The 21,947-nt window shown below is 45.9% G+C and overlaps 1 protein-coding gene across 9 annotated transcripts in view; it reads right to left on the bottom strand.

The window, feature by feature from the left end:
* The window catches only part of LOC123774609 (uncharacterized), a 178,182-nt gene that overhangs the window by 59,839 nt on the left and 96,396 nt on the right, over positions 1–21,947 (bottom strand). For 7 of the 9 annotated variants that reach the window (XM_069303937.1, XM_069303938.1, XM_045769067.2 and 4 more), the window contains 4 exons: positions 8,030–8,227; positions 7,797–7,926; positions 879–896; positions 526–606 (listed from right to left, as the gene is read on the bottom strand). In XM_069303937.1, the coding sequence (XP_069160038.1) occupies positions 526–606; positions 879–896; positions 7,797–7,926; positions 8,030–8,227 (427 nt within the window). The remainder of the gene's footprint in view (positions 1–525; positions 607–878; positions 897–7,796; positions 7,927–8,029; positions 8,228–21,947) is intronic. The other 2 variants (XM_045769065.2, XM_069303939.1) reach the window with 1 other exon arrangement.

Genomic DNA, 21,947 nt, shown 5'->3' with positions numbered 1-21,947 from the left:
GACATGACTTTTGCTGTACCACTCTACTGTATAATGGACAGTGGTATTAAATGTTATGTGCAATCTTAATGTAATAGTTATAGTGAGACAAGAAATCACAATTAAAATAATTTAATTATACTTTATAATCCATATAAAATATTACCTTTTAATTTGTATCCATCTCTATATTTGTTGATATCTTAATTCCTCTAATACTTCCCTTTCCTTGAGTGTGTGGCATCATGTACCACCTTCTCGTGACATTGCTGCCATATACAGTAAAATGTTAACGTTTTGTTTAAAAGTAGAGCCTGCAAGATCTCATTATCTAATTTATCACTGCACACTGCTTTACCCCTTTAGTTTAAACCTTCAACCCACTAAAGAAGGGAATGAAAATAGGTTAGCAAATAACCAGACAGGAAAACAAAAGTTCCATTTTTATATAAGATAACTATTAACTATCTGAGAGCATGTATTGCATTCTGCATTAAAAATACATATGAATCCAAAGGCCTATTATTTAAAAGTTTATATACTAACCATCTCCAAACATTTGTGAAGCAGCAGTTGGATCTAAAGTGCTTACACTCTCAATGCGTAAAAACCCTGGAATTTCGGAATCTGAAAAAAGAAAAAGAAAAATAAGCAATGTCACGCCTTTCACTTACAGTATTTACGCTTCAATTCATGCAAACACAACTACTATAATATAACATTTTCATCCTGCAGCATCACTGTTTCAAACTGAACAAGTGTTGCCCTTTTTTCTAAACCAATATGGTCTGGTCATCTCTATCATTTTCACCTAGAGAAGCATGTGTATACAGTATGCCCAAGGCTAAAATGACCAAATTTTATGCATAATAATGCATTAAGTAAATATTAAAACTCACCGGTCTTCTCCTTCCCTGCTGAACACCATGAAAGGAGATGACAATATAATATTAGATATGTGAAGAACAAAAATAGTTTATTTTACACAATTCAACAAACATCCCAAAACTTTTACATACATACATACATACATACATAATATATATATATATATATATATATATATATATATACACACACACACACACACACACACGGGGCCTCGTAGCCTGGTGGATAGCGCGCAGGACTCGTAATTCTGTGGCGCGGGTTCGATTCCCGCACGAGGCAGAAACAAATGGGCAAAGTTTCTTTCACCCTGAATGCCCCTGTTACCTAGCAGTAAATAGGTACCTGGGAGTTAGTCAGCTGTCACGGGCTGCTTCCTGGGGTGTGTGTGTGTGGTGTGAGAGAGAAAAAAAAAAAAAAAAAAAAAAAAAAGTAGTTAAGTGTAGTTAGTAAACAGTTGATTGACAGTTGAGAGGCGGGCCGAAAGAGCAAAGCTCATCCCCCGCAAACACAACTAGGTGAATACTAGGTGAATACACACACACACACACACACACACATATATATATATAATGTAATCAAACGCCATTTTCTGGGTATTTCACCCACACCAACCAGTCATCGACGTAGGCCAGAACCCGAACCCCTAGCAGAAGTAGATGGGTCATGACGACCCAGGTAAGCCACGTGAAAATGCTTGGCGCTAGTTTCAGGCCAAAAGGCAACAAAAGCAATAAGCACGCTGCCCCATGACAAAATCTAACCAGAAATCCCAAACCCTGAACCCAGAATGAATTGTGACGTGCCAATATGTATCCCGGAGGTGCAGAGACACCATCCAAAACCCCGGCTCCAAAAGAAGCCGGATCTGGGACAGAGTGGTCATCTGAAGGGAGGGGCAAGGAATCCAGCGGTTCAGATGGGACAAATCCAAAATGAACCGAAGATCCTCACAGTCCTGTTTTGGTACTAGAAACAGGTGGGAAACCCACCTGAGGGACGAGGTCGTTTTGACCACGTCCAAGCGCACCCACTCCAAGATGACCTGACAGAGCAAAGGGTAAGAAGCCTGCTTCGCCAGCCCTCAATCCCTGGAAGGATGAGGAGTCGCCACTACCACAGCCACAGGCCAGAGGACACGACCCGAAACACCCACGAATTGTGGGACTAAGCGTGAGCAAACAGAGCCAGACACTTCCCCAGTCAATGGGGCAACCTGCGAAAGGGCTGACGCCCCCTTACCAAAAGCCAGCCGACAAGCAAAGTAAGCATTGCACCAAACAGACGACGCCGACTCTGAAGGAGGTACCGGCTCAGAAACAAAACTGGCACTAAGGGGGCCCACCTCGACCATAAGAACCCCAAGCCCTGGCACAACCCTTATGAGAGGTCCAAGAATGGCCACCCCAGAGAACCAACAAACCTGAAAGAGGACAACAACTAGACGATGCAGCCTGCAAAAACTGAGTCACAAAGCCATCCGTAAACAACAACGGACATAAAGACAACAAAAATCTAAGAGCTAGAGCACAAATGGATTCCAAGGAGAGAGTGAGGATGGCCTGACGACATGCGAGGCTAGTGGTAAAGAACAGAGACACTGCCTCTCGTAGTATCAGAGCAAACAGCTTCAACAGAGCAGCTGATGCCCTGGCGGCTGAGGCCAGCGCCCCATACAAAGGTCCGGCTCTCAATGCCTCTACATTCTCCCCAAATTAACTTGAGAAGGGAAAAGAAGCACAAGACTGAGGCTAAATACCCGCGGGTATGAAAATCCTCAGCTACCAAAGTAGCCGAAAGAGTGGGAACCTGCACGTGCAGCCGCAGAAAGCCAACATCCCGAGGAAGCACAGGGGCAAAAGGCATGCATTGAGGTGCTCAAAATCGCCCCCCAAGTAAACCTGCAAAATGGTAGCAGCCTCCTGCTATTCAAGCGTGTGGGTCTGACAAAACCCGTACCACGCTCCCTGAGAAAAGAAAGGGAAGCCTGCCAGCCAGGAAGACTCCAGAACCTCATAACACAGCCAATACGGGAAAGAAGAACCATACTCAAACGAGGATGAAGCCATCAGAGGCAAAATCCGAGTCTCACAGTAGGTAAGCTGCCGTAAAAGCCTACTGAACCTCCTTAGGCAGGATGTGAGAGGCAAAAAACGTCCGGAAAAAGGGAGCTGTGGAACCCAAGAGAACTTGGAAACAAACCCAGGGAGGAGCCAACCCCAAAATCAAACTCATACATGGAAGGGGGCTAAGAAAACCCCTCCCCCTGCAACAACAAACCCCATGACGAGGGAACCAAAACCCAAGTGGGATCACAGGAAGGTCTAAGCCCCCCCCAGTGCGACTCCTCCCAAGCCCCGGGGCAAAGTCATCCTTTATGCCCTCCACCCCTGAAGAAAAGGCAGAATCCAGGGGAAAGGCAGCAAAGAGGGGGGTCTGCTGGTAGGACCCAGAAGCCTCGATAGGAGGATCAGGCTTGAATGGGGCAGCCTCTGAATCTGCCTGAGCCCTATCAACAACTAAACTCTGCCCCAACTCCAAAACCCTCAGAAATTTGGGAGCCAGCAGCAGGGCATGCCCACCGTGGAAGGACCTGAAGGCGTGGACTGAACTAAGGTCAAAGCAACCAGAGGCCAGAGCCTCTGGTCGGTTGTTCTGGAGTTAACAACTGCTCCAGAGAGCTTCAGTTTTCAAACTGAAGAGTGGGCAGCCAGCACGGGGGTCCGGAGCTCCCCCTGGGGGAAGGTGCGTGTAATTACCTAAGTGTAGTTAAAGGATGAAAGCTACGCTCATAGTATTCCATTTACCCAGCACTCTTTAGTCATATAACGCTTTGAAACTACCGACAGTTTTGGCCTCCGCCACCTTCTCACTTAACTTGTTCCAACCGTCTACCACTCTGTTTGCGAAAGTGAATTTTCTTATATTTCTTCGGCATCTTTGTTCAGTTAGTTTAAATCTATGACCTCTTGTTCTTGAAGTTCCAGGTCTCAGGAAATCTTCCCTATCGATTTTATCAATTCCTGCTGTCACAACTATCACAACTGCAAGAAAAATGACAGGTTGGATAACAAGACCTTTTCACAATAGAGATGCTATACCGATGATGATACTTTTCAAGATGCTAGTGCTCTCTAGAGTGGAGTACAATGACAGCCCCTTTCAAAGCTGGAGAAATTGCTGACCTGAAGAGCATGCAGAGATCCTTTACTGCTAGAATCCACCCAGTAAAACATCTAAACTACTGGGAACGACTAAAGAGCCTAAATCTGTATTCTCTTGAGCGCAGGCGGGAGAGATACATAATAATCTATATGTGGAAAATATTAGAGGGGCTGGTCCCACACCTGCACACAGAAAAAACAGCACATGAGACCAGGAGGCATGGCAGGCGCGGGGGTCTGGGGCTCCCCCTTCCCCCTCCCGGGGAGGGGGAAGCTGCGTAGACATGCGGCGCGGCTCGTGTGACGTCATGCTTGTTAGTTCGTTTTCCTGGGGGAGTTCTGTCCACTCGTTTGTCGCTTTTTGTTGTTAACCAGAATAGAGGTTTGTTTTGTGGCGCTTACCTTTCTGGGTGCCTGTCCCGGTCGATGGCAGATATAGAATGCTCCAAATCACATTTGCATTTCTATGGGCCATTGCTCCCTGTGCCTCTCGGAGGGGGCCAGGTTCTGGCTCGTGGTCCCCGGTAGGCCTAGAACTCCACCCACATCGACTGATGCAAAATAGTTAGGGTATCCATATCAGCCATGGATAGTTCCGGGGAGCCGTAGGGGCTCCCCCTAGAAAATGTATTTTTAAGTTAATATTTTTTGGGGGTGAGTAACGGATTAATTCAAGTTACAATATTTCTTAGGGGAAAGTTTGTTTTTGTTGACGAATTTTTGGTGTATGACGCGTTTCTGAGAACGCATTAGGATCGTAAACGAAGGTACAGTACCACTGGATGTGCATACATACATTCTCCTAACATAATTATTTTTGAATTACATGAAATGAAACATTCATGCTGAGCCTCTCTGTAGATAAAGATAAAATATTTACATGGGTTTTGCACGAACAATGGGACACAAATGGAAACTTAGTACCCAAATGAGACATATTATAATTTTTTCAGTGTCAGTAGTTAACAAATGGAATGCTTAGGGAATTGATGTAGTTGAGGCAAACTCCATACACATGTTAGTTTCAAATGCAGATATAAAAGCCCAATAGGGAGGGGGGGGCGTGGGAGCCAATCCCAACTCAAATTCATATAGTGATGGAGGATACGAAAACCCCTGGCCCTGCAACAATAAACCCTGCCCAGGAGGCACAAGGGTCTATGCAGGACCAAAAGGAGCCCAAACACTCCACGTAATTATTACCTAAGTGTAGTTACAGGATGAGAGCTACGCTCGTGGTGTCCCGTCTCCCCAGCACTCCGTCATATAATGCTGTGAAATTACTGATGGTTTTGGCCTCCACCACCTTCTCACTTAACTTGTTCCAACTGTCTACCACTCTGTTTACAAAAGTGAATTTTTGTATATTTCTCTGGCAGCTTTGTTTCGTTAGTTTAAATCTATGACCTCTTGTTCTTGAAGTTCCGGGTCTCAGGAATTCTTCCCTATCAATTTTATCGATTCCTGCCCCGGCGGAATCCTAATCATCCGTAGAGCATGCTGGATAGCTCCAAACTCATGCACTGTACTGAATGCTTGATGAAACAGATCCAACTTAACAGCCTAGTGAGCGTTGGTCACCAAATCGGGGCAGCCTAGCAAGTGTTGGTCACAAAATCCCAGCCCAGAGCCAACACATTCATACACACTGATTTCCTGAGACCTGGAACTTTAAGAACAAGAGGTCATAGATATAAACTAGCTAAACACAGATGCCGAAGAAATATAAGAAAATTCACTTTCGCAAACAGAGTGGTAGATGGTTGGAACAAGTTAGGTGAGAAGGTGGTGGAGGCCAAGACCGTCAGTAGTTTCAAAGCGTTATATGACAAAGAGTGCTGGGAAGACGGGACACCACGAGTGTAGCTCTCATCCTGTAACTACACTTAGGTAATTACACTTAGGTAATTACACATCGAGCCAAGGAAAGTGTAAAGGAACTGAGCCTTGAAAACCTGAAGAGGAAATCAGTGAAGCAGCAGCTGATGAAGGGTGATTGGGTCCTGAACCTGATGGTAGTGGCAAATGAGGTGGAAACAGAAACAAGAACAACTCCCTGAAACCACACACTGCCCAGCAGGAAAACTACACTGGTAAAGTTCAGGCTTTTGCACAACTGCTTGACAAATGCCGAGTCACCTAGGGCCACCTGAACACTAGGACATGGTAACGCTGTAGCTGGCGCAAAGCTGTTGGAGGAAGGGGAAGTGATGGCAACCAAGAGTTTTGCAAGAGTTCTAATCTGGGATTAAACCAACTTGGATTTCTGACAGTTTACCAGGAACCTGAACCTGGTCAACTGAGAAATAACCAGAACCCTGGCTAGCAGACACATGGATTAATTGGGAGCCCAAATCAGCCAGTCATCATGGCAAGCCAGAACATGAACATGGTAAAAATACATGGAGCCAGATCCAAACTGAAGGGAAGGACACCCTGAGACGGTAAGCTTGATGGCCCACGACAAAACCCAACCAATCACTGAACCTTGGACATATGGGGACATGCCAATAAGCATCCTTGAGGTCCATAGAGAAACAACCAAGCTCCAATCTCTAACAAGAGGTGAACTGAGACCAGAGCGGTCATGCAGAAAGTGGGGACTGAGATGATCACATTTAACTCTGAAAGAGCGAGGATGAAGCAGAGCTCCAATGAGTCCCATCTCTCAACAGCGAAGAGATGAAAGACCCAACAAGGAGAAACCGGAGGCTCGACCATGCTGCAAGCCACCCACTCTGCAATGACCTAATGGAGGCCAAGGGAAGAGGCCCAGCCTGAAAGCCCTAACCTCAGAGTGGGGAGGGAGGGACCAACTAACTCCATCATTGAAGGCCTTGATAAATGATTAAAAAAATCCCACAAATCAAATTGACATAGAGGAATTCCTGAAATTGGCAACCTAAAGAACTAGAGAACAAGAGGTCATAGATTCAAGCTAAGAAAACAAAGGTGCCAATAACATTAGAACGTTTTCTTTTGCAATTAGTGGAGGCCAAAACTGTCAGTAGTTTCAAAGTGTTTTATCACAGAGTACTGGGATGATAGGACACCATGATCATAGCTCTCATCCTGTAACTACACTTAGACAATTACAAACCAGACACAAAACACACCCATGAAGCTAACTAAAATACAGAATGCCAAGCAAATGCCCCCCCACCTTCCTGCAGGACAAAGTCCAAGGATGGCCGACAATGAGCAGCTGTGGGACCAGCGCAGTTAGTTGATGACCTGAAAACTCTACAGTGAGACAGCTTATGACATCTAAATCAGCAACAGAACTGGCTTGAAAGGTTTGGGGAAGCCCGGGAGCTCCAGTTCCCCCTCCCTATCAGAAAAGGACAGTCCTAACGAGCTAGCAATAGTTTTGAGAGAGTCGATCATTTCTTTACATTGTTTATAAAGTTTGCTCGAGACTTTCGAGGCTCCAGTCTCTTTGCATCCAGCAATGTATTGGTTTGCAGTCTTTCTGGATATTTTCTTGGGTGGGTGGGTGGGGAGTAGTGGGGTGCCAGGTTCTGGCTCTGGTCAACAGAAAGCCAAACAGAACTCTGTGGCTGATGTGATGCAGTAACTGGGAGCCATCTCAGCGAGATGGGTTCTGGAAGCCCCTTGTGGCTTTCCCAGGAAATATACAACAAAATAACATCAGCATAAAGAAATGTGAACTATTAAGATGGAAATATGCACATTAGAAAAAAAAAATAACTTATATCTGTCCATGACTCCCTGCACCACCAAACAATACACCTTGAACCTTACCTTCTTCTGGTTGCATAACCTGATCTTCCTCATTTCCTACTTGAGAATGATGTTCAGACAGGTGATCAATCAACTCGGTGAAATTTCGAAATACATTCTTACAATGAAACGGACACACCAAGAAACTCAGCTGAAATTTAAAGACATCAAATCAAATTCACTTTTTATTGTGTTATGAGAATTTCAACAGTATTTGTGAACAAAACTACCACCATAACAAATGAAAAACTCACCTTCGGATGACAGCCTGTTAAATGAATACTAAAGTGTTCCCTGGATTTTGTCACAAACTTGCAGCCTGAAGCAATGCACTTGTAAGGTCCATGAGTAGCAATAATATGTTGAATCAAATCCAAATTGCTGATACTGCTGTAAGTACACCCTCTAACACAGCATGTAAAGAATCCTGTTCTTATTTTTCTTTTGGTTTGCTAAAATTAAAGAAACAAAAATTACATTAGAATAAGATGAAAGTGTTTATGTATAATATATAGTGCATAATGTACATATATAATGTACGAAGGGGGGGAGCCCCTTCGGCTCCCCGGACTCTGGGCTGATATGAATGTATTAGACCATGGCATCATTTAAAGCTAATGGAGTTCTTAGGCCTGCCGGGGACCACGAGCCAGAACCTGACTCCCTAAAGAAAGGCAAGAGGAGCAATGGCCTATAGAAACCCCCGTGTGGTTGGAAGCATTCTATGTCTGCCGTCGACCGGGTCAGGCACCCCAGAAAGGTAGGCGTCCCAAAACAAACCCCATCTGGTTAAAAAAAATTGCTACTGAAAGCCGAACAGTTGAACAGAACTCCCCAAACGAAAAATGAGCAAATGAGCATGACGTCACAATTATCACTGCGCTGCCGTCTGGGCAGCTCCTCCCGTCCCTGGGAGGGGAAAGAGGGAGTCCCAGACCCCACGCGCCAGCTATCCACCCCTAGTTCTGTGGCTGATGTGAGACCAGGTGAGCATGCAACTCAAGCTCCAGACTTTGTCCAGTGCTGTGCCTTGTGGAGTGTGAGCCAGGAGTACATTCACCCGTACTCTGGGCTGCATAAGCCTAGGGTTACCTTCCCTGGGTGCGCTGTAAGTACTGCCCGTGTTACTTGGGGTTCCCTTCCACAAGTTGTTTGGGACCTACCTCCACTGTGGTCTTTTGCTGCTCGATGACTGCCCGCCCATGGAGTCAGCTGGGGTGTTTCATGCACCCCCCATTTGCCTCTGGGTAGGAAGTAGCTTCGTCACTGGTAGGGGCATAAGGCAGTGTGCAGCCTGTTTTCACCATAATACAGCGGCCGGCTCTATTCCACCTGGTGACGTTGTACTCGTCCGGGTTTTTTCCTATCTTTTTGTTATATACCTGGTGGAGGGTTTGCAACGTGATGTTGTTGACCCTTGTAATTCTGTATTCTTTGTGGTCTTTCGCTAGGTTCCCATGTGTGTGTACACGTCCCAGGGGTTCACCAATTAGTAGTTCGCTTGGTAGTTTGGGGCACTAGTTAACAGTTACTTTCCTGAGCTTCCCTTAGCAGAGCATCTAAGGGCCCCTGGAACCCCCACTGGGGCTCAGTGGTCCAATAGATGCGTCCCCTGGGTCCCTTCTTGCGAGTTTGAGGGTTACTCTGTCCCCCTTGTCACAGGGTGACAATCACCAGTTCTGCCTACGTCTGTTGGGTCAATGACACCAATGCAGGTGGCATCGGCATTGCATGCACATTTTAGGTTGCTGCAGCACTCTAGGTTGGTTGCTCACCCAGATGCCCAGAGGCTGCCCTATTTTAGTTATAGGGACCCAGACTTGGGGGCCTTAGTAGTCTCAACTTTGGTTTCGTCTGCGCCCCATTGTCCTTCTCCTGCTGTTGTTTGTCCAGTTCCCCGCCCCTTCCCCTGCTTCCTGCTCTCAAGCGTCTGAGGATTTCAGAGTCGGGGCAGGGTTTAGTTGGTGGAGAGACTCGGGTAGTTTCAGGGGATGCCTCATCCAACGTGGCGACGGAGGCATTCGAGCCCGTTCCTCTGTTTGGTCTGACCACTGGGCCCCTTTTGTTCCAACTTTTCCAGCGGACTCTGCCTTTTCTTTTGAGGGTGAGGGTTTGGAGGATGGCTCAGCCCCGGGTCCTGGTGTGGAGGTTCCCGGGGCAGGAGAGGGGCTGACTCGGGGAAAAGGGGGCTTGGGCCAAGTAGGGCCCTGTTTGACCCTACTTGAGTTTTAAAAATGAATACTCTCTGAGTGGGGCTTCTTGTTGCAGGGGGTGGGGTTTTCATATCCCTCCTCCCACTAAGAGTTTGATATGGCGTCAACCCCTCCCTGGGTTCGGTTCTGGGTTCCCTTGGGTATTTCAGTTCCTTCTTTTCGGAGGTTTTCAGTCCCTCGCATCCTGCCCCATGAAGAATGGGAGGACATTGCGGCTTACCTCCTGCACGACCCGGATTATGTCTCAATAGCGGATCCTGCTTCTTTTGAATTCAGTTCTTTCTTACATTACTGGTGCATTATGAGGTTCCGGAGTCGTCCTGGTTAGCAGACTGTCCGGTCTTTTCGTTGGGGAAGTGGCATACGATCTGTCGATCTTGCATGCTTGAGTGGCGAGAGGCCCTTATGGTTGTTGAGGTTTACCTGGGGGGCTAGTTTGAACACCTCGATGCGTGTTTTTTCGCCCATGCCCTTCCTCGGGATGTCTGGTACGCTTCATAAGCAGGTTCTTCCCCTTTCGGCTGCCCTGGTTGCTGAGGACTCGCGCGCCCGTGGCCATTTGGCTTTGGTCTTGCAGTTCTTTCCTCTTTACGAGCTGTCTTGAGACTGGCTTGAGAAGGACGTGGAGGCACTCGGGGCAAATCCTGGGTCTGGTGCACTGATTTTGGCGGTATGGGCATCAGCTGTGCTCTTGAAGCTGTTTGTGCTGATCCTGTGGGAGGAGGTGTATCTGTTCTTTGCTTCTCGTCTCATGTGCCATCAGGCGGTGCTTGCTCGATCCTTGGAATCTGCTTGGGTCCTGGCTCTTAGGTTTTCTAAGCCTTTTTTTTTGTTTGTTTGCAGATTCTGCAGTGGTGCAGTTTCTGCAAGCGGTGGCTTCTAGTTGTCGTCCCATGTCAGACTTGTTGGTTCTCTGGGGGTGGGTGGGCCTGTGGGGGTCTACCCAGAAGGGTCGTGCCAGGGCTTGGGGTTCTTCCCGTCGTGATAGGTGAGTAATGCCAGTTTCGGAAGCGGCGCAGCCTTTGGAACTGACGACAACCTTTCGACTTGGTGATCGTGTTCTGCTCGTAAGTCAGCTTTTCGTAAGGGGCGTCGGCCCTTTCACGGTTCATCCCATTGATGGGGTGATAAGGAGGGGGGAATTGGGAAGCTCGCGCTGTTTGATCACGGCTGGCCCCACGATTCGTGGATGTTTTGGGTCGTTTCTTGCAGCCTGCAGTGGCATTGGATGGCCCCCTTCTCCCTTGGGGGGGTTCGGGGCTGGTTTCTTCTCCTGTGCTCTGTCAGGTTATCTTGGAGTGGGTACGCTTGGGTGTGGTCAAAATGTCCTCGTCCCTCAGATGAGTTTCTCGCCTGTTTCCAGTTCCGAAACAGGACTGTGCGGACCTGCGGTTCATGCTGAACTTGTCCAGTCTGAACCCCTGGGTCTTTTGCCCCTCCTTTCTGATGACTACTCTGTCCCAGGCCTGTCTTCTTATGGAGCCGCCGGGCATTTGGATGGTGTCCCTGGACCTCCGGGACGTGTACTGGCTTATCCTGATTCATCTGGGGTTCAGGGACTGGCTCGGTTTTGTTATGGGGCATCAGGCTTACCGCTTTTATTACCTTCCATTCGGCTTGAATCTGGCATCTCGCATTTTCCAATGCCTTATTATGGGTTGTGGTGGCCTGTCTGCATCTCTTAGGGGTCCGGGTTTAGGCCTCTTCAACAACTGGCTGGTGTGAGCTCCAAGCTGATCCATGTGTCTGCTCGCCATGGATTTGGTTCTTTTCCAACTCGAAGGGTTTGGGTTCCGGGTGAACTGGAGGAAGTCCCCTCTGGTTCCCTCTCAGGTTCGGTCTTAGACAAGTCTTGTGTGGGACTCTCGGACCGCTTTCCTATATCTCCCTCCAGAGGGTCTGCTGCAGCTGCGGTCCCGCCTTCGCCTGTTTCTGAGGGGGTTCCTGGGTCAGCTACAGAAGTGAAGTCCTAAAGGCCCTATGGAAGGTAACCCTGGAACCTAAGGGTAGTAATTACAGGGCACTTAGGGAAGGCAACCCTAAGTGCATGCAGCCCCAGTACTCTAATTTCACCTAGCCACTACACCACAAACAGCAGGATACACCACTAAGGCACAAATACTGCCAAGAAATTGAGGCCAGAGTCGACGACCGCCCCAGAGTGCATCAGCCTATGAACTGGAGGTGAGAGTAGCCGGCGCGGGGTGTGTGTGTGTTCCGGGTCATCCCTCTCCCTCCCGAGAAGGGGAGGGCTGCGCAGACAAGCGGCACAGCGGTGGTGTATGATGTTTGCTTGTTTCTTTGGGTTGGGAGTTCTGCCTCTCTATTCAGTCTTCAGTTGCAATTTTCTTACCAAGTGAGGTTTGTTTTGTTATGCCTACCTTTCTGGGTGCCTAACCCCGGTCGATGACAGACATGGAATGCTCCCAAGCACATGGGGGGTTTCCATAGGCCATTGCTCTCTGTGCCTCTCTGAGGGGGCCAGGTTCTGGCTCATGGACTCCAGTAGGCTGAACTCCAATTGACTGATGCCCCAGACTAATATTGTGTACATCAGTCCGATAACTCCAGGGAACCAGAGGAGCTCGCCACACAAAAACAGTATTGAACATAATGAAACGCCAATTTCTGGCCAAGCGCTGGTCACTCTCTGCAGCTAGTATCTCATAGTATGCCATATTACTAGGTTCCATCAGTCATGGAGTTTTATTGACCTAGCAGGGACTAGAGCCAGAACCAGGCTCCCTCATAAAGGTGCAAAGCAGACATTTGTGTGTTCAGTTATTCATTTAAGCCACCCACTAGAAAAGGCACCCAGAAAGTCAGCAAAACAAAAACCACTGCTGGCTTCAAATGAGACTGCAGCCGTGGAAACCAATTGCAGAACTTCCCAAACTAAGTAAACAAATTATTAAAATTTCACAAAACTAATACCAGCTTGTTTGCTCCACCTACCCCACTTGTCTGGGGAGAAAAGGGAGGCAGCCAGTGATCAGCCAGCTGCTTCACCCTCGGTTCTGTAATGTTCCAAACACCCCCCAAAGACCTGAAGCGAGGGAGGGTGTCAGTGAGCCACTGAGGCTCACCCAAAAATTGATGTTTCATCACATTCAATGCTGGTTTTCAGGGGGGAACCCTCTTGTGGCTCTTTGAAGCTAACTACCAATGGAGAAGAAAACAATGAGCATGTACATAGGAGGAGGGAGCACTGCAGGAACTAGGACCTCCAAAACCCCAAGCCTGAATATCAGCCCAGGATATATTCGTGAACACAACCTATAGAGCAGCATACAGTATTTCCGAATATCATGGGCACGAGGCCCATGATTAAGTCTAGCCAGCCATAGGCTGGCTAGACTTAATGACACTGTAGACAAACAGAAATGTGGACCTTGTAACAGAGGACCAAGGTGACAGGATCAGTCCACAAAGAATCCATCAAGGCAGCCCCCTTTGCAAGCCAAATGATACACTATCTCCTTAGAGTAAATTTCAAACATGTATTTATCACACTTAAAATATCCTTTACCATTGAGCGTATATTAGGTGGTGACCACTTGTTACAGAAAAAATATCAAATAGTCAAAGCACTGGCTAAATATCTCCAGTCGACCAACAAATTGGGCCACATTTATATCTGGCGCCCCCAACAGCCAAACACAGAAAACAACTACCTCGTCACAACACCAAAGACCAGTTGACGCCATGAAAACAACATCCCGCCCTACAGTGTGGCAAGTCTCCCTCTATCTTGAGGTTATCTTGAGATGATTTCGGGGCTTTTAGTGTCCCCGCGGCCCGTCTAACATACACTTCTGTTTTAGCCGCCGCTCTTCTATCTACAGCACAATGCAGCAAACACTTTTGAAGCTCTTATCATGCTCAACATATATGTGCCTCTCTACATTTGTACTGGTGAAGTCATCGGGAGGATAAACCCCCTTCATGCAAACTGCACCTACCATCAAGAAGAAGCAGCAGCTGCCAAATGATGCATTCTTCACCAGAAAAGGAGGAGCTGGATGCAGACAAGAAAACTGCCCACCAGGGCCAAATGAACAAAAGCCCCAGGGCATGGAGCTCTCCCACCTTACAGGTAGAAGCTTAAGAAAAAAAAAAAAAAAAAGCCACCCACCTTCAAGGAACCATCCTAGACCAAAGAGGACACCATAAACAGAGTGAAAGAAAGAAAAGAAACCGAGTGAAAGAAAGAAAAGAGAGAACACAGTCAAGAGATCAAGTAAGCTCGGGCAAAGCATTAGCAGGCCAGAGGTGAAACAATGCACAAGGCAGCTTGGGAAATGGAGCAGAGGTGGTATCGACCTCGAATGCAAGCTGCAGCGGCTCCACCAATGCCACACGATACGAGGCAACAGTATTCAGCAGAAAATGCAATCAAGAAAAAGCAAAGACAGAAATGAAAGAACCACCCACTCAGACACAAAAAAACAGCACAAAGAGAAAAGGAGTAGCAAAACAACCACCATGAAACCTCATACTAATGCCTCAAGGAGGATCATAAATGGAATATCATCAATGTAGCCACTCAATCACTATAGAGATGATGATAAATACACGTAAAAAATTCCAGATTGGTAGAGCAGAGGAGAAAATCAAACCAGCAAAGTACATTACTGGGCAGACCCCTAAATAGAAGCAGAGCCATGGAAAAATGCCTGGGTTTGAACACTGAATATGCAGCTCCTGAAACTAAGGCTGATCTGGTCGTGAATGAGCCAGAAGGACCACTCTCCCCCTTGTTGGATTCCAATCACACCGGACCAGGAAAAAAAAGCTACAAGGACCCCCAACTTGACCCAGTCCAGTCAACAGGCATCTACTGCAAGGGCCTCACAACTGGGGAACAGTGTTGCAGGCAAGGAATGTGCTGACATCAAGCCGACGTGAAGAGATACATGTCGAGACACCCAAATGTCCTGCAAAGCCACAGGAAGGAGATGGAAGGGATCAGGACAGAAAATCAGCAAGGAAGTTGGACACTACCCAAACATGAACAGCACGGAGAACCAAATCCCGAGATTCCAGCAGACAAGCTACATGCAGCGATCAACTCCAAAAGCAGGAACAGAAGCAAACCCCCACCAGTTGAGACAATGAATCACAGGAAACCAGTCTGTAGGAGCTGGATCACAGAGCCAGAGAAATGCACACATTCCAAATTGCATCCTACATAGCTGCAAACTCCAGAACCACACTATCTAGCCAAGGAAGGTGTGGAGACCAACAACCCTGGTTAGCCTGGTTAGTGCTGGTTCCAAATCCCAACTGAGAGCCGAGGTGTCTGTGAAGATGTTGAGCAAGGGCAGAGGATTGCACCAGGAAACTGAACCCCGAAAAGCCCAAAGAGGAACATGGTGAAGTAGCAACTGGGGGAGGGTTCATAGAGGTCTCACCCAACAGTCGCAACAGCAGCGAATGGGACTGCACCGGAGATACCAGAAGAGCCTCTGTAGGCAAACCCTGCCCAAATTTTTATACGAGGACAGCCAAGCTGAGGTTCCTGCACAGCTGGCCTAACATCTGTTGGGTCATCTGGGGCCAGCTCAGCACCAACGGGGTGGTACTGCAGTTGGGTCAAGGCCGCTAGAAGCAAGGAAAGGGATACCGACCTAGAGTCCCAAACAAGGCCCAGCCAAGTCCAAACCTGGGATGCAACCAACTGGAACTTCCATCAGCTCAGCAGAAACCTGAAGCAGGCAAGCTGGGCAAGAACCAGATCCCTGGATACCAGACACACAAGCCAGCTGAGAGCCCAAACCAGTCAGTCATCAAGGTAGGCTAGAACCCGAACACGAAGCAAACGAAGGTGGGGCAACATCATCCGAGCCAAAAGTTTCAGCGAGTGTTATGGTTATGACATTATAGCATGCCATTTGCTTGGAAAAAAATTCAACAAACATTGCTTCTATACAAGAATTAGGTTTTGTGGATATCTTTAATTATTTTCTAGTCAGAGACCAGGCCACAGGGATATTCATCCTTGAAACTACACCAAGGTCTGTCACAAGCCTAAGTTTCAAGTTTGTCACACATTTCAAGGATGTCTGTCACAAACATAAGTAGAGTTCTGGTACTGTTTATGTATTATGAAAATGTCTAAGACATGTTTTGCAAAAAAAATTTTTACTGAAACTTTTAGTATATAGGAGTACTGGAATGAAGCCCCAAGGAAAGGTAATCCTGATTAGTTGAAAAAACATTGTTCGTCTTTGCCTAGATATATTGGCATTTTCTACCAAGTACACGAGTAAGATGGCAGTTAAATTGCCACCTGGTGGTGCACTTGAGTACTAGGGACTAGCACATGGTTTATCAACATTGGGCAAACTACTACTATCCTGTTTCCATCTTTTCTCTCCTTAATCAAGATGTGTTGTTTGCTTGCTTCTCCTGTGCTTTCTGGTTTTTTTACTCGGTTTTGGGTCAATCTCGAATTGCCATGGTTTCTTTGCCTCTATGAACACATTAGATTCCTGTGTTAGGTAAACCTTCACAAGTCCAGGTGCCTGGTAGTTTCCTGGACATCTTTGTGGTACCAGTCAGTGTACTAGGAAGATACTAAGAGCCCACTCAGAAAAACAACCAAAAAGAGTTCAAACTAGATTCTCATGTCTCCAAGCAAGTTTTAAGTGATGATACTGTACTGAAAGAAACCAAGGAGAATATTTACTTCAATATTCTGACAAGCTCCGTAGGATAACACTCAAATAGTTCTTTAATAGTTCACATGTAAATATGCTATAAGAAACTATCTCCAAGTTCCAGAAAGCTGGAACAAGACCATAATTGCTGGAATATATAGGAATCTATTTAGTCTTGCTAAATCTTGATAAATTTTAATACTGTACTGTATTACTAACCTGGATATCTTTCAAAACAAATAATAGAAAAATGAAGATTAAGGAACAAAAGAATCTCTAGCTGCTGATATGAATGCTTCCTGTGAATACAGTATTCAGAGTTTGTAAACACATTCCAAATTAACCCTTAAACTGCATAACACATCAACAGCTGTAGTGAGTAACTGTCGCGGAATTGCACACCACAGCTATTGATGTGTTGGAGTACCGCACAAGATTTAAAAGTCCTGCGGCTACACAGGGATCACATCAGCTTCCTCAGGCCTATTGTAAACAGATGCCCCATTTTTTTTTTAAATTGTGGGCAACATTCCCGGGTGTGAGCGCCTCAGTACCGAGTGAGCAACTAAAACTGGCGCACGCAGTATGAGCTAACAGCACTGCTGTTCAGCTTGTGACCACAGCATCACCTAAAATTTAAAAAAAAAAAAAAGAAGTGTAACTGGTATTATTTAGCAATGATAATATTACAGAAGACCCCTGACTGATAAAAATGACCAGGATTCTGATAATAGCAGGATTGTTGTGATAATTAGTGCTGACTCCCTCCTGGGAGGGAGGGAGGTAGCTTCATCTGCTGACTGTATGGCTACCTGTTATTGTCAAGAATCACCATATCAGCTTAGTGGTTTGCTATGATGAACACAAATGTAGATACTTATATATAAAATGAGAATTATAGTGTAATAACAGCACAAACAATATGGTGGGAGGAGGAATCTTAGTGGGGGAGGGAAGGCAGCATTGGCAGACTGTGTTGTGACCTCTATTATTGTCTGAACTCACCATACCAGCTTTGTACAGTTATGGTGAACAAACCATGTAGATACTTATATATAATGTATGCATATAGTGTAATAACACCACAAACAGTATGGTTGAAGGAGGAATGTTAGTGCCTCTGGCCTTGAACGAGTGAAGGAGGGGAGGCAGCGTCGGCTGACTGTGTGTGGCGACCTCTGTTGCTATCTGAACTCACCATACCAGCTTAGTTGTACAGTTATGGTGAACAAAACATGTAGATACTTGTATATAATGTCTGTATATAGTGAATAAAAGCAAAAACAGTATGGTGGGAGGAAGAGTGTTGGCGAGTGATGTATTCACCTAGCTGTGCTTGTTGGGGTTGGGGTCGAGCTCTGCTCTTTCGGCCCACCTCTCAACTGTCAATCAATCTACTGTTACTAACTACTATTTTTTTTGTTTTTCACACACACACATACACACACACCCCCCCCAGGAAGCAGCCCGTAACAGCTGTAACTCCCAGGTACCTATTTAATGCTAGGTAACAAAGGGCATCAGGGTGAAAGAAACCCTGATGCCTATTGTTCCTCGCTGGCACAGGGAATCGAACCCGGGCTACAGGATTATGAGTCCTGCACATTGTTCACTCAGCTACCAGTGCCCTCAAGGGAGGGAGGGAGGGAAGGAGGTGGTATTTGCTGGCGGGTGTGTGGCAGTCACTCGTCGTCGGTATGACTTACCATACCAACTTAGTGGTTCGTTATGGTGAACAAAACATGCAGATACTTATATATAACCTGTGTATATAGTCTAATAACAGCAAACTATTTGTTTATTGTTTGATGAACATAATTAAATCACTAATATGCACATCATAATTTTGAGTAGATCAATGGTTCAAAAATTTTATTATATAAATATATCACATTACACACTATTGAATATTATTTCTGAAAAAAAGGAAAAATCAAAGACATTGAAATAATTATGTAATATTATCTTTGTGGCAACTCCCGCCTGACAGCTCTGGCGAGATTACCCACGTCCAACAATTGCCCTATCAATGCCTCAATTTTGCCAGACTTCCTAACCCTACTGCGGCCAAAATATGTCACCTACGATTTTTTTCCCGCGTGGTCAGGGAACACAAATGAACACTTTTATAAGAGGATTTTTTTTTATTTCTTGAACCTGGGTGTGTTGCAGGCTATAATCACAAGAGCAGCCCAGGGGTTAGAGGAGACTTTATTGAGTGAAACCTTACTTAATAGCAATAATAATTAGGTTTAATATCAAATAGCCTATCTATGAATGGCAGTAAAAGGAAGACATGACACCTTCGTATTTCCTACCCAGCTTGATGAAGCTCTGTCCATAAAAGAAAACACAGTATTGAAGGAGTGTTGCAGACACCAATCTCACAAGGAATACAGAGAAGACAGGGCTTTCACAACTTCTCTTTCAGTTTCTCTGGCTACAATATCTGATGAAAAGGTAGCCAAAATATATTTTTATTCAATAAATATATTTCTTTTTTACAAGTATTTTGTACTGTATTATAAAACCTGAGACCTATGATTATTATTATTATTATTATTATTATTATTATTATTATTATTATAGCCAACAGAACCATACCCTCTTTGTCCAGGACCACCTACCCTCTTGTACTCTTAACACCTCACTAGTGGAAGGCTACTGATAAATAACATAGCTTGATTTAAATAAATATACCTCTGAGGCTTACCAACACAGAGCTTTAAGTCATGGGAAAATTATCAAAAGAAATGCAGCAATACTGTGGCACAGTTCAAACATCTGCTTACAATATTCAATATAAAATAAATATTTAACAAAACGTTTTTCCAGAATGTTACTGCTCTTGCCAACCTACTACAGCCTACTATTATTAAATAACTTTTAACTCTCAAATTTACCCATTATATTGAGAGTAAGTCAACAATATTTGTAATCCTGCATTTTTATGCTACAAAATATATTTTTTCAGATGGGTGTACAGTATATATCTGTAACACACATTCTCATTTCCTATTTTGGCAGGCTTACTAACAATTGCTGTTACTATTTTTTTTTTTGCAAGACATGCATTAAATAAATATACTGAACATAAATTATCATTACAAATTTCCCATTTTTAGGGGGGTGCTGGCAAAGCATCAGCCCATATTGAAATAATGGGAACAATACTGTATAGTGAAATGATATGGATTTTATAAAAACTCAGCATTAAATGTAATGCAACGTCATTTTCTGGGTGAGTTCCAGAGACTCCCCAAAGCTATACCGGGCTGATATGTATGTATGTAATAGACTGTGAAATCAGTCAATTCAATTGGAGTTCTAGCCTACCGGGGACCACGAGCCAGAACCTGGGCCCCTCAGAGAGGCACGAGGAGCAATGGACTATAGAAACCCCATGTGGTTGGAAGCATTCTATGTCTACCATCTACCAGGTTAGGCACCCAGAAAGGTAAGCATCTCAAAACAAACTCCACCTGGTTAAAATTGCTACCAAAAACTGGACTATCAAGCAGAACTCCACAATCTGAAAAAAGCAAACAAGCATGACGTCACAACCAATGCCGTGCCGCTGTCTATACAGCTTCCCCCTCCACAAAAGGGGTAAGGAGATACACCAGACCCCCCTCACACTGCCATCCAACCCTAGTTCAGAGGCTGAATATCAAAATGCGAAAACCACTGACCCGAGGGAGGGAGGGAGGGTTGCCGGGGAGCCTCCGGCAATCACCAAGAAAATGGCATTTCATTACTGTACATTCAACGCTGGCTTTCTGTGGAGAGCCCCTCTGGCTCCCTCGGAGCTACCTAACCACAGAAAAAAGAAAAGAGAGACTTACCCAGGAGGCGGCCGCCACCACTCGCATCTCAACGAGAAGCTGAGACAACTGGCCACAACCAGCGACCCAAAGCGACACACACCCAACTAGGAGCTAGGAACATCAACGAGGTAACAGACGGCCAGGATCCTGTTCGACCTCGAAAATCCTTGCACCCGAATGTCAGCCCAAGACATTACTGTACCAAAAACAGCAGCTAAAGCAACAAATTTGTGAATGTCATGGCCACGAGGATAGATCGCAGGTTGGCCGGACCAAATAACCCTGTGGATGACCTGGGAAACCCGAGCCCAGGAAAACTGGGTCAACCCAAAGGACATCCCTGGTCCCAGAGGCCGTGGCGTGCAAACAATGGAGAGAGCCACAACCGGACACAACGCATGATGAACCCCCGGCTGAACAAACCAAGCATCAACCACCCAAGCACCCCTCCAGAAATCTACCGTCTCATTCTTTGCCAGAAAAGAAGGAGAGGGTTGCATACGAACAAACCTGTTACCAGGACTGAAAGAGCAAAAACTCCCTGCACTGGAGGAGAGCATGAAGCTCCCCAACCCAACCCCCCAGAGGCCAAGGCCAAAAAAAAAAAAAAAAGGGGGGGGGGAAAAAAAAAAAGAGCCTTGTCAAAACAATTCTGAACCAAAGGAGCCACCACAAACCTAGACGAGAGAAAACAGAGCACTCGGTCCAACGACCAGGACAACTCAGGCAGCTCACAAGCAGATCGGAGGTGAAACAACACATGAGACAGCTTGTGAAACAGAGCGGAAGTAACATCCACCCTGAATGCAAGCAGGAGCGGCTCAGCCAGCACCACTCGATACTAGGTGACAGTATTCGGCATAAAGTTACGGTCCTGAAACAACCAAGGGAGAAAGGACAAGATAACCCGACGAAACTGGAGCCAACCTCCGAAGAAACAAAGGGTAAGTAAAGGACTGCCAGGAGACTTCATACTGTCACTTAGACGAAACTCGTAGGTGGGACACCATCAAAGAGCCACCTAATCACCATACAAATAGACCCGCATCAGAAAAACCAGACACAAAGATCGGAGGAGAAGATCGAACAAGCTATGGACTGGATTGGACCGAGCTGCTGAAAAAGGAGGAGCAGAGGAAAAGTCCCCTTCTACCACAGTAGAGGTTTCACGACACTCAAGTGTGCTGATCTGACAGAACAAATGCCATGCCCCCAATGAATAGAAAGGACAGTCTGCTAATCAGGATGACTTCGATACCCTGTAATGCACCCAATATGGAAAAGTAGAACCGAGCTCAAATGAGGAAGGGTCCATTATCGAGGCAAAATCCAGGTCATGCAGGAGGTACACCGCAATGGCCTCCTGAACCTCCTTAGGCAAGATACAAGAAGCCGAAAACTTCCGGAAGAACAGGACCAAATAACCCAAGGGAACCAGGAACTGTAGACAGGGAGGAGCCGAACCCACAT

Source organism: Procambarus clarkii, chromosome 51 (assembly GCF_040958095.1).
Source record: "Procambarus clarkii isolate CNS0578487 chromosome 51, FALCON_Pclarkii_2.0, whole genome shotgun sequence".
Lineage (NCBI taxonomy): Eukaryota > Metazoa > Arthropoda > Malacostraca > Decapoda > Cambaridae > Procambarus > Procambarus clarkii.
This window is presented reverse-complemented; position numbering and strand designations above follow the sequence as displayed.